This window comes from Vigna umbellata, chromosome 8 (assembly GCF_029865625.1).
Source record: "Vigna umbellata cultivar VRB3 chromosome 8, Vumbellata_1.0, whole genome shotgun sequence".
In the NCBI taxonomy this organism is placed as follows: Eukaryota; Viridiplantae; Streptophyta; class Magnoliopsida; order Fabales; family Fabaceae; genus Vigna; species Vigna umbellata.
This window is the reverse complement of record NC_142172.1, coordinates 39362919-39383830: the sequence shown is the minus strand read 5'-3', so window position 1 is coordinate 39383830 and position 20912 is coordinate 39362919. Positions and strand designations below refer to the sequence as shown.

The window sequence follows — 20912 nt, the reverse complement described above, 5'->3', positions numbered from 1 at the left end:
CAATTAAAAGCAACGAAAATTAACATTACTATAATACAAAAAACACAGCCAGAAGAGGTGGACGTGCAACTATGACATGACTAATTGATCACATCTAACATGCATAGTTAGGCCAAAAACCAATATCATGCCTAAAAAAATTACCGGACATTATTGAAATCATGAGAATCCTAACGTAATCTCTGTTAACTCCAATTTGTACAACTCAGATTTGTCAGAGGTAAAATTCGATGGCCTGAAGTTTGGTTGACCTTACTTCTTTCGGAAGGTTACCATGCAGAAAAATGCTATAGCCCGGCCAATTACACCCATAAGAATGAGGATGGATATGCACAAACTCCAATCATGAAGATTGTAGCCACTTTTCAAAAGTGAACCACAACGAGTTATGAGCCACACCCCCTGATACCTGGAGAATGAAATTAACTGTATATTCAGTACGCGGATTCAAGTGCAAAAAATTTAGAGGATTCATCATTTGCATTAAGGATTGGACTGTGGACCAAATAAATATGCTACCAAATGGCCTCCTACGCTAAAAGCTATAGCTGTGAAGGACAAATAGTATTGAAATAGATGCTTCTGAATAACAAAATTATCAACGCTCCAAAAGAGTGAAAACCTTGTATCAAAGTCATCACTCGGGTGGGAAGAGGATCATGTATGAGTTTTAAACATGTACTAGGATAAGAAACTCAGATGGTTCAAGGTAGCTTAATTCTAATCAAGACCAACGCAGATCTCAAATAATCACGAAGCTAAAAGCCAGACTCCTAAATGCAGAAGGAACTTAAATAAATAGTCTGATAATCAGTGATTAAAAGGTTGTGCGCACTTGGAATCTAAAATGCATAACTTGCTATATGCATAACTTAGCACACATACCGTGTCCAAGTGCACACATATCTTGCTATATGCATTTACAAAACGATCTCCAATAAAGCCAAACATATCAAAGTAGTTTTTTCCTTCAAGAGGTTTAATAATTTAATATATCAATAAGTATCCTGGACTGTTTACCTTTCAGCATTTGAAACAACTAATGCTTGTAAAGCCCACTTAGAGTAGCATAAATTAGCTATATCCTTCAAAATTTTACTATCTTTTCGTTGTGTTGCAACGAGAGTCAAAACAACGGGAAGAAGTACTGACCACTGCAAAAGACAGAAATGTTTTAGAGAAATGGAAACATAATGACGAGTAATATTTAATTGGGATTAGTAAAAGTTTTATGGTCAGCTCTAATACTTACTAACTGGGCAGCACCAGGTTCAAAAAATATAGACAGTGCATATGCTATACCAGTAACACAGTACACAAGACAAAGCAGCACAATATAATTATCTGCAAAAGTTGATCTCGGATTGGTGAAGAAATAGAACATAGAAAGGTACACCACAGGTTTAATCACTGTGTTAAAATGATCTAGGGTGTCTTTAGAGAGAAAATAAGCCAAACTGCTCATGCCAGAATCACTCTCCCTCCAGTGGTGTAATTTTTCCGAGGAAAATGATCTCAAGGCCGCTATTTTGCACAGAAGAGCTGAAATTTACAACAATGGATAAGGATAAAGATGCTCACGTGAATGCTAGGGAGATTATTTGCAATGATATTTATATGACTTACATACAGCAATCACCGTATAGGTGTAACCAGCTGCACCAAACGTTTGCTCACTGCCTTTTGTAAGTGATCCTAAGCAGGCTCCAGCAAGTAACAAAATAAGATAATCTATGGCTTGCATCCTAGCTTCTCGTAAACGCTGCTTCCCAACCCTGAAATAACATTAGCATGGAGTAAGTACCATAAACAAACAAAAAAATGCGGATGAAAAATTATTAGAAGTTTATTAGCTGCAGTCAGTCCTGTAAAAAATAATAGCACCAAATGAAATAATTGTAGAGAAATAATTAAACAAATCAGTAAATATTAAGTGCGACGAATACCATAGATAAGTTCCACTTTGGTTTCCCTTTATTGTTATATAGTAGCATACAAGGATAGGAAGAAGTAGTAAGGGAATTGACCATCATATGATCATACAAAAAGGTTTTATTTCTATTTTTCCTTCTTCGTGCGTCCCTTATAAAACAGAATCTTGAACCATGATAAAGTCAGAAAGAAATGTAACCATTGAATCTCCAGCGTTGACAAAATCCAGTTCATGGCACACTTTCAAAACACTTACACTTAAACTAGTAATCCTCAAGGTAAAAATTATCTGATTTAAGCAAGCCATCAGGAAAAAATATGACTTCCAAGTTGGTAACACATTAAGTCATTAGATGACTTACCGTATAAGAAAATACTTATATTGCTTGAAAACGCCAGGAGTTTTCCGGTCAGATAAATCCTTGGATTTAAAAAAATTGTGTCTTATCTTCTCCCCCCTCAGTTCCACATTGTTTCTCATGTCTTGCCATAATTCTCCAGCAAAGGTTTTGTCTGCATGACCGGATCCATGGGGATCAATTTCATTAGCTGAATTTACACTGTGTGACATATCATATTGAACCGCATTCTGCCTCATGTCAAGAGGTATTGGATATCCGTTATGAAGCATCCATCTAACTGGCAGGTCCTTGTAACTAAGTCCTGAGCTTCCACCAGGTGTTGTCAGGCCCTCCAAAATGTCAATGAAGTAATCTGGAGGATTAATCCGCTCTGGAATGCTGATCCCCAGGCCCAAAAAGTATTCTTCAACTTTCTTTGCAGATCCGTGATAGACAGTAAGACCACCTTTTCCCAGAAGTATCAGGTCATCAAACATCTTGTACAAAGCATAGCTGAAACAGAAGGTTACAGCCGTTAAAAATGAAAGCGACACTAGTGTTATTCAAGTTATGATAATAAATCTGTCTCAATTCAAAGAAAAAATGTACATAAGACGTTACAATATAAAACATCCAAGCTTTTCTACAGAAGTAGTCATAAAATATGCACATCACAATAAATGAGATAAAATTCTTGTACAGTAAATGGTACTGGCAGCTGAAAAAGAAAGAGCACCGATGCAAGCAATATCCCAATGACGCAGATATAGGGTTAAAAATTTACCTGGGTTGGTGAACCACCATGCAAATGTTCACTCCCTCAAGAGCTTCGCGTCTTAGTGCTCTTAGAAGCAGCTGAGAAGATGCACTGTCTAAGCCAGATGTGGGTTCATCCAAGATCAATAGTGAAGGTTCCATAACCATTTCCAATCCAACGTTTACACGCTTCCTTTGGCCTCCAGAGATCCCTCGCTTTTCCACAGTTCCAACCAAGGAATTACGCACTGATTGAAGCCCCAAGAATTCAATAACTCTTTCGACAACCAGAACTTTTTCTGGTTTTGACAAGTCAACAGATAGCCTTTCACAAAAGTTCAATTAAATTAGGCATAAGTATAAGAAGACAAGCAAGGCTAAGACGAGAGAAATCTGATATCATTTTTAGAATATATAGCTATTATAATGTCAAACAATGTAATGTACCTGCACTGTGCACTGAACCAGAGATTCTCTTCCACTGTTAGGTTTCCATGAACTATATCATCTTGTGGCACAAAGCCAGTAATTTTCTTAAAGGAATGGATTGATTCATTCCTTCCATTTATAAGAATTGAACCAGTGACCGAGCATCCTAATGCCTTTCCAGCTAGAGCTGAAAGAAATGTTGTCTTGCCGGCCCCTGATGGACCCATGACAGCTGTGATGCGGCCAGGTTTAATTTTCCCGGTAACATATCTCAATATATGCTTGTTTTGAGCTTTCAATGTAAGAGTCAGATCCTTGAAAGAAATTTCAATTAAAGGCCTTTTCCTTCTTTCAGTGTTTGTAGCCATTTTAATTACCCCCGAGAAGGTAAGCTTCTTGTTTTCTTTTTGCTGAGCTTTCTCTTTTTCAAGCTGAGAATATGCATACTTAAAAATTTGGCTATGAGTATGTGGTTGTTTTCCCTTTGACACATTTGCTGTGACACTTTTACCTCTAGTTTCTATTTCTGTATCAGGATCATTTTCAATATCATCAATATCAGGATCATTTTCAATTTCGTGTATCATCTGCATCAGACCACTGGGTTCTTTTCCCTTTTTATTTGTTGCCACAGATGAACTTGCAACCATGCTTGAAGTTTTAGGTCGTGGATGTGATAACAATTCAACGTCTGCTTCAGAATTTGCTTGTTTCAGAATTTTAAATTTTTCCAGATTTGCTGCATCCTTCTTGAAGGTGCGAGATAGTTGAGCTTGCAGCCCCATTGCACCCTTCATTGTTGCATCTTTTGCAAATTGCCATCTTTGGCGCGCATTTGCAGTCTTTCTTGCACTTCTAGCTGCTGCTTCTCTAGATTTGGCCACTCTTCTTTCCCTAGTAGTGAGAACTTGGTCAGAACAATTGTAAATAATGAGTAGCAAAGTACTCAAAGCAGCCTGCATAAGTAGTTAAAGAGTGTTAACTTCCACGTGGTCTCTGTGTGTGCACATGTTTGTCTATTTAAGTTTCTCAACATGACATTGTTCTAAGAAATTGACCATGATTCATAAGTGAATATATATTATCCCAATACATACTTTAGTCACAAATGTTGGTACTTTTTTCACCTTTGATAATCAATTAAAAGGATAACCCAATGAACTAAATACGACTTCGGCTATTCAGTGATGTAGATCAAAGGAAAGGAAGAAATCTATGGAGAGAGAATGAACTAAATATGACTTCGGCTATTCAGTGATGTAGATCAAAGGAAAGGAAGAAATCTATGGAGAGAGACTGAAAGATGGATACAAAGAGAACAGGTAAAAAGTAGACTAATGACTGGGGAAATTGAAGTCAAGGAAAATTTTCAGTTCTCAATTCAAATGTTTAGTTCTCTACAAATCAAAGTACTAAGCCATCCTCCAGTTAAATTTGGAAAAAAAATTCTAAATTTCTTAAAGTGCTAATAACTCCCAATTTATTAAAGTACTCTAATATTAAAACTAAAATTACAAAATTCCCATAACAATTAAATTCCAACCAATTCAACTATATCTCATTGTTGTGTAGTTCTCCAAAAATCAAAGTACAAAACCATCCTCCGATTAAATGTGGAAAAACAAAATGCTAAGTTGCTTAAAGTGCTAATAACTCCAAACTTATTAAAGTACACTAATATTAAAACCAAAATTATTAAATTCCCATAACAATTAAATTCCAACCAATGCAACTACATATCATTGTTTTAATTCCATATGTTCAGAAATAACTTACAATGAGCATAATTCCATATGCACGCATATTTTGGGTTGCTGTGTTTGAATTACATGAACTCAACTTGAAGCATCCTACAAGATAATCAGTAAATGGTCATATGTACTCTGCATATATACAGTCAAAAATTGATCAGTAAAAATGAAACTTGAATAATGCTGCAAGAATTCACAATTCACAATATCTTACTTTTCTCGGATGTGGAACCCATCCTGCAGTAATGTCTGAAATTTCAAGGGAAAATGTTAACGAACTTCCCAACAACGAAACAGTCTAACAAGTATACTAAAAATTAACTAAATTGGTCATGTCTTGGCAAGATAAGCAAAAGCTTAATGTATTCCATTGCAACGGTGCGGGATCACTATTAAAAAGTTTTAACCACTTCATTTTACTTTTGGAATAGTTATAAATCCTCTTAATAATATTTCCAATTATCAAATGAAAACAGCATTGAATGTTTTCCTTGCTGAGATGTAACATGCATCTTTTTTCGTTTAATACATTATTTATTAAATATGAGAAGAATGTTTCAAGAGGATATGTAAAAACTGTTACTTCTAAAACCCAAATTTGATAGCGTATAGTAATAAAGTTTTGGAGCAAAATAATACCCACTACTGCAAGAAATTCTTTTTGTGGTGGTTGGACAATACGATCCAGCTGAGCAAAATATGTCACTACTGCTACTAACGTCAGCCCAAACATTTGCTCCACCACAGGTATGATTTGGCTGCATTGGAGGCAGCTGATAAAGATATCTGTAGAAATATATTTGTTAATTAATTTCATAACAGCGGGAAAGCAGCAAATCAAGGAAAAATATCAAATCTTTGATCCAGAATTAGAACTCACGGTTCACATACGCCAGTTGTTTTATTGAGTTTAGCAAGAGGGCAATATGAACCTAGAGGGCATGCTTCAAGAACAATGTTGTAAATGCCAAAAAAGACAGAATAGAAGCATCAGAGACAGATTTTAAGATATATACATCGACAATAGCTAGTTTTATTATAATTGATATCAATATGCTATAATAATATTGGCTTTTCATTGCAGAAATTACGAATGAATCACACTCACCAGTACAAGATACATTTCCAAAGATATGAATTACTCTGCACAAATGTAAATCTTGAATATCTATTTAAAATTCTTTGTTGAATCTTTAAAGTTAAAAAGTTCCAAACAGTGTGAAGAAGCTTGAAAGTTGAATTAAAAGTTGCTAAAGAAGCTATTTGCAGTCATCTTGGTAAAAATATAATTTAAAGATTTTAAGTCAGTGTACTTACGTATCATGCATGTGATACCATGAGGACAAAAGAAGCCTTCACAACATGGTTGACAGTTTGAAGTTCTTGCAGGTATCTCCTTGGAATTTTTAAGATCAACCTTCTGGCTTGAGAGATCACTACAGGCCCATCCTGGCTCACAACCAGAGACCCACGAGGTTAAATTGCAGTTCTTGTTAGGCTTTAAATAATTGGCACTTACAGATTTCCCCAATAAACTATCCAAGAAAAACTTCACTTCTGCCGCTGTACACAAACGTTTTGCAATATCTCCTGTTACATCATCAGAGTCCAAAACATAAGAGTGGTCTTATGAGACAAATAATGTTGTAATTAGAGGAAATATCTAATATCTATAGAATCTTCATAATTAGAGAAAACATGTGTATGATCTTCTAGATTATTTTGTTTCCTTATTTCCCTTTCTAGAAGATTAGATTGCTGCAAAGGTAAGAAGAATGTAATTACCATGAATGAAAATAATAAAATTATTCTCTTTTTCAATTAATAGATTTCTTGTATTGAAAGAAAATTAAAATGATGTTCCTTCCCTCATACAGTCACCTCAGTCGTAGCAAGAAACACTTTCTTTTTTTTTCCCAGTCCCCACTTTTACTTTTACAGGATGAAAGGAAAAACAGTGGGTCAATTTGTAGAATACAAACAACACACAATTATAAAAGATGGCTAGTAGAAAAAAAAAATGAGGGACCTTCTGTTAACAGTGAACAACATAGTCAAAGCATAATTCATGAACTCCATGTTTGTCTATAAAGAATTCAAAGAAGAGAAATTGTGACTGTAAAAGGTATTGTTATGTTGATGGTGATTATAGACTTACAACACTCAAGTATATATACAACCTGATAGCTTGACTCAGTTTTAACATACTATTTAATAAAGTGAATCTGATACCGAAAAATCTTAATTATACAATCAATCTTGTACTAACTATTTATCCCTCTCAAAATTACATCCATGAGTTATAACCCATATATATCTATAATTTTCATCCTCACAAACCAATAAACAGTTTTACAAATTTCTGTTTCCCTGGATTCATGAACTTGCTGAATCATGAACAAGTTGATTGGCTGGTGAGAAACAGAATAAGGTAACTGTAAGAATTGATAGAGAGAAAAAAAAAGGTATGTTTCTAACCTCTAGTCTTCTTAATGCAAGATGCCAAGAAGTCCAAATCAGTTGAAAAATTAAATGCTTGATTCCAATCAGCATCCCTGAAAATATAAAATCCCGTCTCACAATCAAATTTAAATGTACCGATTCAACTTCTTTTCTTTGAAATTTTACATGGAACTAAATCTGGGAGCTACAGCCCATAGACATTCATTATTGATGTCGCCAACTAAATTCCTCTCTCTCTCTTTACCTTTTCAGCCGGCTTTTTGAAAAAAAAAATGTAAGGAATTAAAGAGAATAACTTCTCATGATTAGCTTCAACATCTTCAACATCAACTGCATTTCTCACTAACATGCCCATCACATCAAATAAACACAATGAAACGATTGCTCTAGCAAACCAACTCATTCTATACAAAAAAAAAAAAACACTGATTCAAACCATCACAACAATGCCAGCAATCACTATGCAAACACAGACTGATCTATCCGTTCATCTGGTAATAAAACTGTGTATTGTCTATCCATCCCACGCCAGCACACCATGTTGCAAAAGTAATCACATAGATGGGAAAAAATGCTGTAGTATAATAAAAAATTATTAAAAGCGAGAAACTCACGGATCTTTGACACAGAAAGTGGACTCCCTGCTAATTTCCTGGCTGATGATTGATGTCAAATTGGAGATTTGACTGTACACAAGCTGAGTGACGAGGGGAAGAACGGCAGGGCTATCAATTTGGTCATAGTCATTCATTTGTTGGCACTGCAACTGCGTCATCCAGAGGAACAAGCTGAAAAGCACAATGGGCACCCACAAATGCTTTGAATTGGTGCTCCACCTACACATTTTGGAGTGACCACAAAGGTTGAAAATGAATAGAACAGATGCTTTTGGCACTCTACAGCAAAAGGGTTTTGAGCTTCTACTTCAAGGAATGCCATGCCATGATGGGAACATAGCAATCGAAAAGAGAGATTTAGAAAGAAGTGATATTGTAATGGTGGGTCCCGCCAAAGGGACAGTCGTGACACCACGTTCGAACGAGGACATGTATAAATCTGTTTAATACATTAAGAAGACAAGTATTATAGTGTACAAAAAAGAAAGATATTCCGCTAATTTTGCCTCCAATTTTGGTTAAAATGTCAGATTTTCAAACCAGAAGGAATCTACTCTTACGGGATCTCAATGTCTACTTATAAGGACCCAGTAAGACTAAACATGTTTAAAATCAAATAAGTTAATTATATAAAGAAAACCATAGGAAAGTCATATTTACAGAACTTATATTAAAATAATATTATTTTTATTAATGCACACTAAAGATATTCTCGTTTCACTTGATTGAAATTTAGCCACCTCATCATTCTTAAACAGCACATATCATAATTTTACAAACTTTCCTTCAAAAATAATTTATGATGAATGTCTCCCATTAGTACTAAATGAATTTTAACACATTTTATGGCTTTTCTTTATCCCCAGGAAAACTTTTGTTATCCCCAATAATTTACATTCTACAGCTATCATTTTATGCCATGGCGCTGGATTGATTTTAACATACATGATTATACTGCTTAGTTTTAGAAAACCTCATTATAAGGAGTTGTCTCTTTTATCTTCCTTGGACGAGGTGTATGGCTCATTGGGAGAGCTCAACTCCAGGAGTTTCTTACCAGGTGAGCACATAAGCTAGTTGAGTGAGCAAAATCTCTGGTTAAGTCAAACCATATATTTCAAGAACTTTAAAAATGTGTTTTATTTATATTTTTGAAGATATAAATATATTTGAATGAATGTTTGATAAAAAATCTTGTTATAAATACTTTTAAAGGCTAAATGACTATATCATCCACTTTTCACTATTTTGAATATATTTTATTGAAATATTATAATTGAATGTTATATTAATATAATGGAAAATAAATGATGAATTATTAACAATTAAATTGAAATTAAAAATATACCATTGATGTTATGTTATGAGTTTGGATTGAGATAAGATAAAATACGTGATAAGTAGGGCTCTCAAAATGAGTTGTAATTCGCGAGCCAACTCAGTTCACCATGGATTTGAAAAAAATGTAATCGCGGGCTAGTTTTTAACTCGGTTTACTTAGAATCCGGCTCATCAACCCACCTAATTTAATTAAATTATTTATTATTTTGTGTTTCAATATCATTAGTTAACATTTATTTATTATATTGTAAATAGTGATAAAGAAGAAAATGTTTCAAGAGAGAAAAATATTATAGATTTATCTATTCAAGAGTCTAATATTATAAATGGATAAGTGATATAAAAATTATCAATATTAAAAACTTATTTGTTCGCCTTTTGTACATGTTTTTGGATTATACTTAGATTGTATGATACTTTTTTTATTTTATTTTAAATTGTATTTGGAGTTTAACATCATTTTAGTGTGAAATTTATTTAAATTTGAATTAAAAAAATTGTAATTTTTTTATTTTAAGAAAAACTTATAATTAAATGAGTAAAGCCAACCCATTAGACCTACCAATCCGTGGTGGGTCGGGTCGGGTTTAAATTTTTTCAGCTTGTTAATAAGTGAGCTGGGTTGACTTACTAAGTGACCAATCCGTGGTGGACCGGACCGAGTTGAGCCGGGTTACCCATTTTGATAGGTGTGGATATTGTCAATATTTTTACTGATAAATCATCGTATGAAGTGACTAGTATATTGATGTGATTTTAAGTGGTATATTTAATTTATATTTTTTAGACTTATTTCCAATATATTATTTTTAAAATATTTTAATAATTTTTAAAAAGTTTTAAAAGTATTTAAATAATATTTTAATTTTATGATTCAATATTTTATTCAAAATTTAGAATATTAAATTTTGTTATATAGATAATTCCGTTTTAAATATCCTATAGTTTTTGTTAGAAGTGGACTTTAAGCCTAATTCAACCCCACAAAATCGGCACACCCCAACAGATATCGCTAGGATAGGCTCTAACCATGACTCTGATACCATGTTAGAAGTGGACTTTAAGCCTAACTCAACCCCACAAAACCGGCTTGTAAGGTGAGGTTTGGACCCACTTATAAACTATGAAATGACCTTATCTCTAGTCGAGACTTCCAACAATTTTATTATAAATAAATTATTATAACAAAATCATCTAATTTTAATTCATGCTATATTCAATAATTACTTCTACTTCTACCATTATTTGTTAATGTCAAACGAATAATTATTTTTAGTGAAATCCATACATGATGATCTTCGAATTGAATATAAAATTAGAATTTGTTTTTATATGAAACTTTAATATATTTTAGTTTTAAAACTTTAAAAATAATGAATATAATTATATTATTTTACGTTAATTTTTTTTTACGTATTAAGACTTTTTTCCATTCAAATAAAAAGATATAAAATAAATTTCATACATTAAACAAATTTAACATAATTAAATTAAAAAAAATTATACCTTTTATTTTTAAAATTTAGAAACCACAATATATTAAATTTTATTCATTTCAATTTTACCCTATTTATAACCATATCACATTAATTATAACTATAATGGTTAATGTGGTTTGTTACAATCAGTTTGTATGATGGTTTAATTTCCGGAATGTAAAATTAATAATTGTTCGAGCTTATCCTATAATAGGTATAAACTAACAAATCCTCACAGACCAATAAAAAATTGACGACTCATTTGTATAGTAAAACTAAATTTTAATTAAATTGGTTTGAAGATGATGAACTGATCAAAAGTTTAAAAAATATCAAAACTGATCTATACTAAGTCAATAAAAATATTTTTAAAATATTTGATGGTAAAAAAATCGAGTAAATTATTAATACAATTTTATTTGTTCTCTAAAAATAGAAAATTTACAGTATTTATATGTTTTTAAGAAACTAATGGTTAGATAATATTATCTGGTTGTTGAAGCTTAAACTTTATGATTATAAATTTTGTATATACTTTAATGTTTTAAACTTATAAATTTTATTTTTCTAATTACAATATTACTGAATTATATTTTTATGTTTCTTTAAAACTATTCAGTTATTATCATCACATGATAACGATTTAACCGTCATAATTTTTAAATCAGTTTGTTAACCTATTCAATGTACTCTTTCTAAGTAAAGATGATGAATAACCAAATAATCATTTTCTAAACAATTGGAAATATTTTTAATGTAGAAATCATATTCAACTCGTAAGTTTGAAGACCTAAATTTTAATGAAATTTTCATCAAACTAAGTTTACGTGGAATGAAAAATCTAAAATTTAAGATAATTTTAAATAAAACTCTGAATCTTGAAACTAAAAAATTGATCTTAAATTTTAACAAAATACAGTACATTAATTTATAAGTTATTGGAAGTATAAATGTAAACAAATGAAAAAAAAATACTTTCATAAATTCATAGTAAAATTGAATTATTTTTAAATAATAAATAAAACCTGCTTAAATTAATACAATTAGTCATGATAACACCTTTATACAAAGAGCTGCTAAATAATCCAAAAGTCAGTGTGAAAAAAGATAAGATATGATGTCACCAACAGTCACAAACAGCAAATGATGGAATTTCAAGAAAAGACAGCATGCTTATGAATAGCGGCGCCGGTTATTCCCATATTGGCCCAAGCTGTTATTAATTAATTCCCATATTGGCCCAATACTTATATATTATTATATTATCGATAGATTATAATAAAAATATCCATAACAATATTTCCTTTTTTTTATTATTTTTTTAATATATTTCTATTTTATGTATATTTCACTTTCTACCTATATTAACGTTTTTTTTATAATATAATCTCAAACAACCTATTTTAACCCACAATATATATTTTTTTTATTTTGTAAATTGAATTTTATGTTTTATTTTTTTATCACCAATAATAAATATCTTTATATTAGTTGAGATTTATGTGAAACATATTATATTTGATATATTTAAAATATTTTATTTATCCAAAATGATTTCTTGTGGTAAAATTTAATCTTATAATAAATTTTATCGTGCTTGTTTATTAATTTTGAAAGTAAAAACTACTGATATTATTTAAATTAAGTTAATATAATTATACTATAAATAGAAAACTACTTATGAGGTTGCAGGGTTAAGGTAACAAGTTTTTGTTGCTTGGTTACTCTGATATTCTGCATTTTATTGTCCTGTTTTCTTCAGCATTCAACAAACCTTTCACGCTCTCCATCTCCATTCCCATCCCCTTTTTTCAATACCTATTCCCTGTCAGTTCTTTGTTTTCTTTTTTGCAAGGTTTGTCTCTATTTTTTCTGTTCTCTCTTCCTCGCGATTTTATTTATAAGTGTTTTTCTCTTTTCCCCCTCTTTTTGGGTGATCGGGTATTTTTTTAATCTGGATAAGGTATTAGGGTTTTTCTTTAATGATTCTAGGTTTTCGCTTTGGAATTCTGATGCATTGGGAGTGCAAATCAAGGGTTCTCTTTTTCTTTTGCATGCTAAATTTTCATCTTTTAGCATCTTTCTTGACGTTAAACTAGCCTTCTAGTGGGCGTAATGGTGGATGATATCCCAATTTTCCTCTCTTGTGGCTTTTTGGATTAGATTGAGCATTTTCTGGAGTAGGTGGAAACTGGTTTGGTGTGATGCTTCTGATCTAAGTTTTTTTATGGCGGATTTGATGAATGATAATACATTTGTACTTTTCATTATGAATTGTGTTTTAATAGTCAGACAAAAAGAATATCATCTAATCATATTATTCTTTTTAGCCCTTGCGTAAAATTGGTTGTATTTATTTCACTATGATATGCATCACACGTATTAAAGCGGGGGGTCATCCTACACATTTTTACTATCAACCTTTATATATTTTCAGCAATTGAACTCTTCAGAGGCATACAGGTAAAGCAAGTTACTTTCTGGAGTAGTTAGAGTTACATGTGTTTTGTGGGCAGATGGCGACACATGACATGGATCCTGATGTTGTTCGCTGGGGTCTTCACCTTCTAGATGTTTGCACGCTTTCCCATCATGGTTCGCCTAGTATTCTTACCCAGTATGATCCTGATTTTAGTCGAGTTGAATATGTCAGAGAAGGATTCTGTCAGCATGAGTATGTGGAGAATGACGAGGCTGTTGCACGAGCTTATCAAGAAGAATTATCACAACTTGACTCCATGGGAGCTTCTGGGACACCCAGTTATCAGAATGAGGGAATGCAAGGATCTGTCTATACACAAGATTGGCCTCATTCTTCAAATGGAAACTATAATTACGGTAGAAAGTTGCTTTCTGAATTAGTTTTTTGTTTTTTTAGTTGTGTTTTGTTTTATTTTTTATGTAATACATTTTCTAAACCTGTCGAGATAAATTTGTCACTATTTAGGAAACGAGTCTTGTCAGAACTCTGTAGATGAGTCATCGTACAATATGAAAGATGTGGAGAATTATGGTCCAAGTGAAAGGGGAAATGATATGCATGACATTCATGTTTTTGGTTCCTCTGGGTCAGGAGAGGTAGCTGTTGCTAGAGATGATGTCTGGGATTCATTGGAAATATCAGACGAATCTTCTCTTGATGGCGAAGTTGGCAAAAGATTATACCAGATGGTTCCCATCCCCGTAAGTGTAGCTCTAGTCCATCCACTTAATTTTGTTTTATGGTCATGATGTATATCTTCTACTATTTGTTGATATAAATGTTGGAACAGATTGATACTAATTAATGCTCAGATCATGAGAAACAAAATTCAATGTATAACAATTATGTGTCACCCTTTACACTGTAATATTAAACGTGACGCTGAAGCTTCATAATTATAATTTAGACACACCAGAACAGAATAATCAATTATGAGCAATAAGGGTACAATTGTGGGGTGGCAGAAGTGGCACTCATCATGGAGTGCCTGGCTGTTGCTGCCCTCACGACACAATTCACAAAAAATCACTGCAATTTGTGGGCTATGCCACCGCACCTTTTTTTGCACTGTCCCTGGACAGTCTACGTGATCGGCTTCTGCTGAGCAACCTTTGTTCTGCATCTGTTGTACAACTTCTAGTGTGACAAAAATGGTTGGGGTGAAGTTGTGGGTTGATGGAAGAAAGAGGCTAAGTTCTTTTTCTTGCGTGAGGATGTGACAACTAATGGGAGAAAATAGAAAGAGGCTTTTTTTTTTGTTTATTGGGTGAGAAAGGGTGTTGGGTCTAATCCTCATATTGGCCCACTCTCCACCTCAAGCAGTCCGTCAATCTGAGACTGATTTTCTTGCTGTTTTATTTATTTATTATTAATCATATACTGTACTATTATAGTTTACAATACTCTAAGGTACTCTAAAATTTAAAAAGAACGTGAATACATAATTTTAATATGTATATTATGATAGAAACAAATATTTATACTGAGTTGAATATAATGAAAATTATATATGAGATTAATTCCTTTGTATTGAATGTACACGTAGGATCCTTTATTTATAATAAAAGAAATATGGGCTAAGCCTAATAGAAAAAAATATGTAGCATATATGTACATAGTCTATAAATGTAGAATTACTATAATCATAAGAGTTTCTATAGTTTATAAAAGTGGCTGCTATATCTGTGCTGTTATCTGCTTTTGACGGCTATGTACAAGACTAAAGTGTGATACGTTATCAATATTACTGTCTAGATATAGATTTCTGCTTTAAATAACACTTTATGCGCTTACTTCCCTTGCTCATGTTTGCAGCATATTCCTAAAACCAATGAAAAAATACCATCTGATGACGAAGAGACATCAGATCATCAAAGGCTTCTAGACAGGTCTTCATTTTATGTTTTTATATCTGTTGGCTTGAGTAGTTTTCCATATAGAAGTGTAATTCTGTACAATTATTAGAAGAGAACTCCCTAGCACCAACACACATGCATTACAAAAAACTGTCTTAGTCCGCCCTGTGTATCTTTAATGAGATGTGAGGATAATTGATCCCCAAGAGTTGAAAATAAAAAGTAACAGGGAAACAGAAAACTGGTATTACAGAAATGTTGACCAGTTGCTTTGTGTAATAGAGATGTTTCCTCTTTTAAAATATCAAGCATTCCGAGTGGAGGGACAAAAGTATTACTCATAAAAAAAGGTCCAAGTATACCTTATCAACTGTAGTTTTGATGCTTTCTCTAGAAAAGAGAAGAGGAATCAACCATTAAATCACCCCATGTGTTTTGTCATGAAGCTTCTGAATAATGTTGTGCTTTCATGATTTAGTTTCTACAGAAACAAAATTTTCTTGGCCTAAACATTTTCCCATTTCAAGAAGGTCTGAAATGTAAAACTCAACCAACATGATTTCTTATCAGATCTCCCACATGTGCCTGTGGGGAAGACCTCCGTAATATTCTTTATCCTTTAGTCCAAATCCATCGGAATAAGAAAGAGTTTGAGGGGAATATTGGACAAGTGAGGTCCAATTAGTCAAATAGAAGAAAAATTGTTCTATCTACCTCTTTCTCCTTTTTATTTCTCCTTCACTTTGCATTTAAATTTGAGCAAAACGTATGCCTTATCTTTGTCTTTTTGTTATTGAGCATTTATCTAAATTTAAGAATTTGGTCTTAGATTGCAGTTATATGATCTGATTGAGAATAAGGTTCAAGGAGATGGTAACTGCCAGGTTGGTTCTTTATCCTTATTATTGGTATGTAGTTCAATTGCTGCATTTGAAAATGTATCTCTTCCTGCTATAGAATTTGTAAGTTTATTATGAGAAAAGCGTATTTAGACTTTGGTGCTGTATCTTGTGAAAATAGGGTTTGGCACCTCCCAAACTATGCACCCTACTTATGCCTTTTCATTGCATGGTAGTTATGGAAAAGCCTGAACCTGCCTACTCCTATGATTCCTTCGAAAGCTTCTAACATCTATGTATACCAATAGCCTTATCACAATCTTTAAGAAGTAATAGGCAATCCAGAATTTGATGGAATCCAGTGAAAATGTGTCAAGATTTGGAGGGGTTGTTGGATAAAAACATTGATGGGAATCACACTTGATAATAATGGCAGCAACTCATTCTGGAAAAATATTGGCTAAACTTTTTTGTTATGTAAGTAGACATGGGAGTATTTCCAAATTCCACCACCTCTATTTAAAATTTAAGTAATAACCTAAGTTACCAGTGACAAAATTAACTTGATGTATAGTCTGTGGTGCATTTACTAGTGGCTTGAATTAAAAGTGTTTTAGTTTCTTTAGATTTTAAATTGGTCCATGATTATTTTAAAGTTCTGTACATTATTCATAAATAGGATTAGAAATAGACTAATTTCTATACTGGTGGATCGCATGGTTAGTTGATTGTGTAAAACTTTTTCCATACTGAAGTTAATCAGTATTAAATCCTTTTTCCATTGTTATTATGTAGGTTATCACTCATTTGTTTCATCATTTGTGTTGATTTTGTCTGTCACTGCCATTTAACAATTTTGTTATTTTGGTAGTGGAGTATTTGTTGGAATTTTTACAGTTATATAACCTAACATTTTGAATTTTCTAAATATAATTTTTATGAGCATTACTACATGTCAGTGAATCATTAAATTTCATTCTCATTAGTCATAACACTCTTTCAATGGAAAATGCACCTTATTGGAGTCATATTATTTCAGTTCCGTTCTTTGTCAGACCAGCTCTATCGATCTCCAGACCATCACCAATTTGTGCGGGAGCAGATTATTCAACAGGTTCATATGTGTATGTTGTATTGTCTCTTGAGTGCACTGCCGTATATTCATTGGTATTCATACATTACTTATTTGTGTCCTTTGTCAGCTCAAATCTTCCCCAGATCTGTATTCTGGTTATGTTCCCATGGGTTATAGTGATTATTTGAAGAAGATGAGCAAGTATGTTCTTATTTCTCATCATGCTATCTTATTTTTGTTGATGTGGCTTCATTAGATTATGTGTTTACTGATAGCTTTCTGTGTGGATGTACCAGGAGTGGTGAATGGGGTGATCATGTCACATTGCAGGCGGCTGCAGATTGGGTACGAGAAAATAAATGGTTTCCATTTTATTTTGCCTCCCATATAATACTTTTCTTCCTTTTTTTATTGTCTATGCTGTCTAATGCCTTTGCAAACGTAGTTGAAATTTCAAAGTGGAAAATCTTTCCGAATGTATTAGTTAAACAAAATAACACTGGTTTTTTGGGCATTTATTTTGTTAAAAAGTTCAGAGAGAAATAAGAGAAGAGTTTCTTTATCCTCAGGTACAATAAATTAGCCAACTTACAATAGGTGAAAGACAAGCTGTATATATTTATCTAACTCTAGGAGTTTAATAAACTATAACAGATTAACAGGTTATAACAGTACAGCTGTCACGAGGCCTAAACATAAAATAACTAGTACTGGAAATAGTTTACAAAGTAAAATACTACTGTTACTTTTAAAGTTCAAATGTTTCAAGCTATTATTTTATTTCATCACTGTTTTATCCAAGGTTTTAAATGATTTGAATTATAATCTTTATATTTAATGAAAAATGATTTGGGGGTTTAAAACTGCCATAAAGGTCGGGACCTAAGAGAGCTTTGTCCCCTTAACTGAGTCTGCCCATCTTGACTGAAATCAGTCAAAGTACAAGGTCGCTTCAGGATACCAAAGTTCTAGGACTAAATATGAAAGTGGTTATGAATGGTGATATTTACTTTCCAAATTTGTTGATGTAAAATTTTGTAGTTATATTATTGTTTTGGAGATCTATTGCTTGCATTCCGTAGGAGTTATGAACAAAATGAGTATCCTGGGTAGAATTTAAACAGTATATCATATGTTTGAAATGGTGTATAAAATCTGATAACCATTTTGTTGATTTATTCTCATTTATCTTTGTGACTGATATGGTAATTTCTGATATGTCCTTTCAGTATGGTGTCAAAATTCTTGTTATTACATCTTTTAAGGACACGTGTTACATAGAGATTCTTCCACAGATACAGAAGTCAGGAAGAGGTAAGATTGTATTAGCACTTGTTTAGTATATGTATATATGTCTGTGCATGTGAGTGGCAGAATAATTTGAAAACTAATTCTTAAAGAACTAATGTGGTGATGCACATAACTTTGGAAAACCAACTTGTTGGTTACTTACATTATCATGGAGAAGGGTTACGAAATAATTGTAATGAGAAGATATTGGTGTGGTACTGTTGGAGGAAATAAAAAATGATACCCAAGGTCTTTTAGATATATACAAAGAACATCACTTGAAGCACCCATGTGGAAAGTTGATTGCATGGTTTTAAGTCATGCGAAAATGGGGAGAGAGAAACTAAGAAGAAATTGGAAGAATTTGTTTAAGATGGATTGCATGGGGCATTATATCTCTAAGTATTTTGGTTCTTAACCGAGTAGAATGATGTTCTTTTTATTTATGTACCCGACCTTACCAAGGGATATAAGGTTTTTGTTGTATAATGGCCAACAGCCATTGGTTGAAAGTGTATATATATATATATATATATATATATATATATATGTATGTATATCTCTAAGTATTTTGGTTCTTAACCGAGTAGAATGATGTTCTTTTTATTTATGTACCCGACCTTACCAAGGGATATAAGGTTTTTGTTGTATAATGGCCAACAGCCATTGGTTGAAAGTGTATATGTATATGTATATATACAGATATGTATATGTATATATACATAGATATATGTATACATAGATATATGTATACATAGATATATGTATACATAGATATATGTATACATAGATATATGTATACATAGATATATGTATATATACATATGTATATATATATATTAAAAAAAAAGTAATAATTTATTAAAATTGTTTTATTTGGTAAATTAATTATTATAGATATTTCGATTTGTTACTGAATAGATCTTATAGTAGCAGTTTCACATGATACACTAACAATGAATCGTATAGTAGTAATAACTATGCAGATGTATAGAAAAGTTAGGGCCCATTTGTTTTCGAGAAAATGTTTTCTGTCTTCACTTTTATTTATAAAGTTATCACCTGATTTTCATTGTGTTTCTTGTTTATAATGAAAATAACCTCTTTTTTTTCGTATACTCTAATTCGTGGTCAATTCTTTGAAAGCAAGAAACAGATGAAAATAAAGTGACAGTTTTGTAATTAAAAAAACGGAAACAGAAGTAAACAAACCTTAATGTGTCTACTATGGTGCAAAATGCGTGACATGTACCGATAGTCTTTGGAGTTATGCTTCAGCAGCATGCTTATTTGTAACTAGTGCGATTTCTGCAGTGATATTTCTGAGCTTTTGGGCAGAGGTGCATTACAACTCAATCTATCCAGAAGGAGGTAACATCTTTAATTTCTATATAAATAGAATACAAGTTGAAGCTCTTAAAAAATTAGACGTTTATAATTAATGTATTTCCACATACATTTTTTATAATCTTGATAATTCTCTATTAAATCTTTATACCACCATGTCCTCTAACGCTTTGCCATGAATCCTGTTTTACCAAACAGTAGACATACAGCTAAAGATCTTTAGCCAACAATTGCAATACTGAATTTCACCCCTTGTGGGATAATACACTATTTGATTTTCGAAGTTGGAGCATGTGGTATTAGGACTTTATGAGTTGCAGTCACCTGTGATTATAGTTTTACTTTTACCCGGAGAAATATTTAGAGGCTTTTCCTCTTTTGTTCTCTAATCAGCACTGAAAATGAAAAAGAACATTGCTAATTTTTCCCTACTGATTGCTGAAAGTGACTTGGCACTAATGTTTAGCATGTCTTTTCATATTCAGAATTGCCCTCATTTCAGACCAGGAAAAAGAAGAAATGGTGGAATTTTGGTGCTTAGGTACAGTCAGTCACATTTTAATTTTATACACGAGTAGTGGCTTCAATCGGCATTGTAATTATTTGAGCTTTTAATGTTTTTAGAGCTGTTGCTAACGCTACCTCCATTATTTTGTATATATGAACATTTTCATTTTATGTATATGATTTATTCTTTTGTATATATTTATTTTAGGGTTAAATATGTTTTTAGTCCCTAAACTATTGACCGTTTTTTGTTTTCGTCCCTCTTCCAAAGTAAGGTACAATTTGGTCCTCAATCTTTAAAAAACGTTTGTTTTAGTCGAAAAAACGAACGTTTTAAGGACTAAAACAAGGACTAAAAACAAAATTTCGAGGACTAAAACGAACGTTTTTCTATAGAATGAGGACCAA

The 20912-nt window shown here is 32.3% G+C and overlaps 2 protein-coding genes across 4 annotated transcripts; one reads left to right on the top strand and one right to left on the bottom strand.

The window, feature by feature from the left end:
* Nucleotides 1-58: 58 nt before the first annotated feature.
* On the bottom strand, nt 59-8706 carry LOC124847230 (ABC transporter G family member 28-like). 3 transcript variants are annotated; one of them, XM_088096778.1, is made up of 14 exons: nt 8287-8700; nt 7688-7764; nt 6527-6799; nt 6090-6153; nt 5849-5995; nt 5424-5458; nt 5235-5308; nt 3477-4414; nt 3058-3354; nt 2295-2786; nt 1627-1775; nt 1253-1542; nt 1021-1154; nt 59-409 (listed from the first exon to the last, which is right to left on the bottom strand). In XM_088096778.1, exons 1-14 carry the CDS (start codon nt 8514-8516, stop codon nt 253-255), a joined length of 3357 nt encoding a protein of 1118 aa, XP_087952904.1. In that variant the 5' UTR covers nt 8517-8700; the 3' UTR covers nt 59-252. The 3 variants fall into 3 exon arrangements, with proteins under 3 accessions (XP_087952904.1, XP_087952906.1, XP_087952905.1); XM_088096780.1 differs by lacking the exon at nt 7688-7764 and having other exon boundaries at nt 6527-6658; nt 6729-6799; nt 8287-8411; XM_088096779.1 differs by lacking the exons at nt 59-409; nt 1021-1154 and having other exon boundaries at nt 1341-1542; nt 1631-1775; nt 8287-8706.
* Nucleotides 8707-12810: 4104 nt separating this feature from the next.
* LOC124847229 (Cysteine proteinases superfamily protein) lies at nt 12811-20698 on the top strand. Its single transcript, XM_088096781.1, has 11 exons — nt 12811-12963; nt 13546-13946; nt 14056-14291; nt 15406-15479; nt 16276-16330; nt 17325-17399; nt 17488-17561; nt 17657-17705; nt 18590-18674; nt 19965-20021; nt 20483-20698. The coding sequence occupies exons 2-11, from the start codon at nt 13625-13627 to the stop codon at nt 20536-20538; spliced, it is 1083 nt and encodes a 360-aa protein (XP_087952907.1). The 5' UTR covers nt 12811-12963; nt 13546-13624; the 3' UTR covers nt 20539-20698.
* The last annotated feature ends 214 nt before the right edge of the window (nt 20699-20912 follow it).

Coding starts and splice junctions, on each gene's coding strand:
- LOC124847230 (XM_088096778.1), bottom strand. CDS start 8,516: ATGTGTAGGTGGAGCACCAATTCAAAGCATTTGTGGGTGCCCATTGTG. Junction 6,800..7,687: donor TTGCATTAAGAAGACTAGAG/GTTAGAAACATA, acceptor ATGATGTAACAG/GAGATATTGCAAAACGTTTG. Junction 6,154..6,526: donor TGGTATCACATGCATGATAC/GTAAGTACACTG, acceptor TTGTTCTTGAAG/CATGCCCTCTAGGTTCATAT.
- LOC124847229 (XM_088096781.1), top strand. CDS start 13,625: ATGGCGACACATGACATGGATCCTGATGTTGTTCGCTGGGGTCTTCAC. Junction 14,292..15,405: donor ACCAGATGGTTCCCATCCCC/GTAAGTGTAGCT, acceptor TCATGTTTGCAG/CATATTCCTAAAACCAATGA. Junction 17,706..18,589: donor TGCAGGCGGCTGCAGATTGG/GTACGAGAAAAT, acceptor ATGTCCTTTCAG/TATGGTGTCAAAATTCTTGT.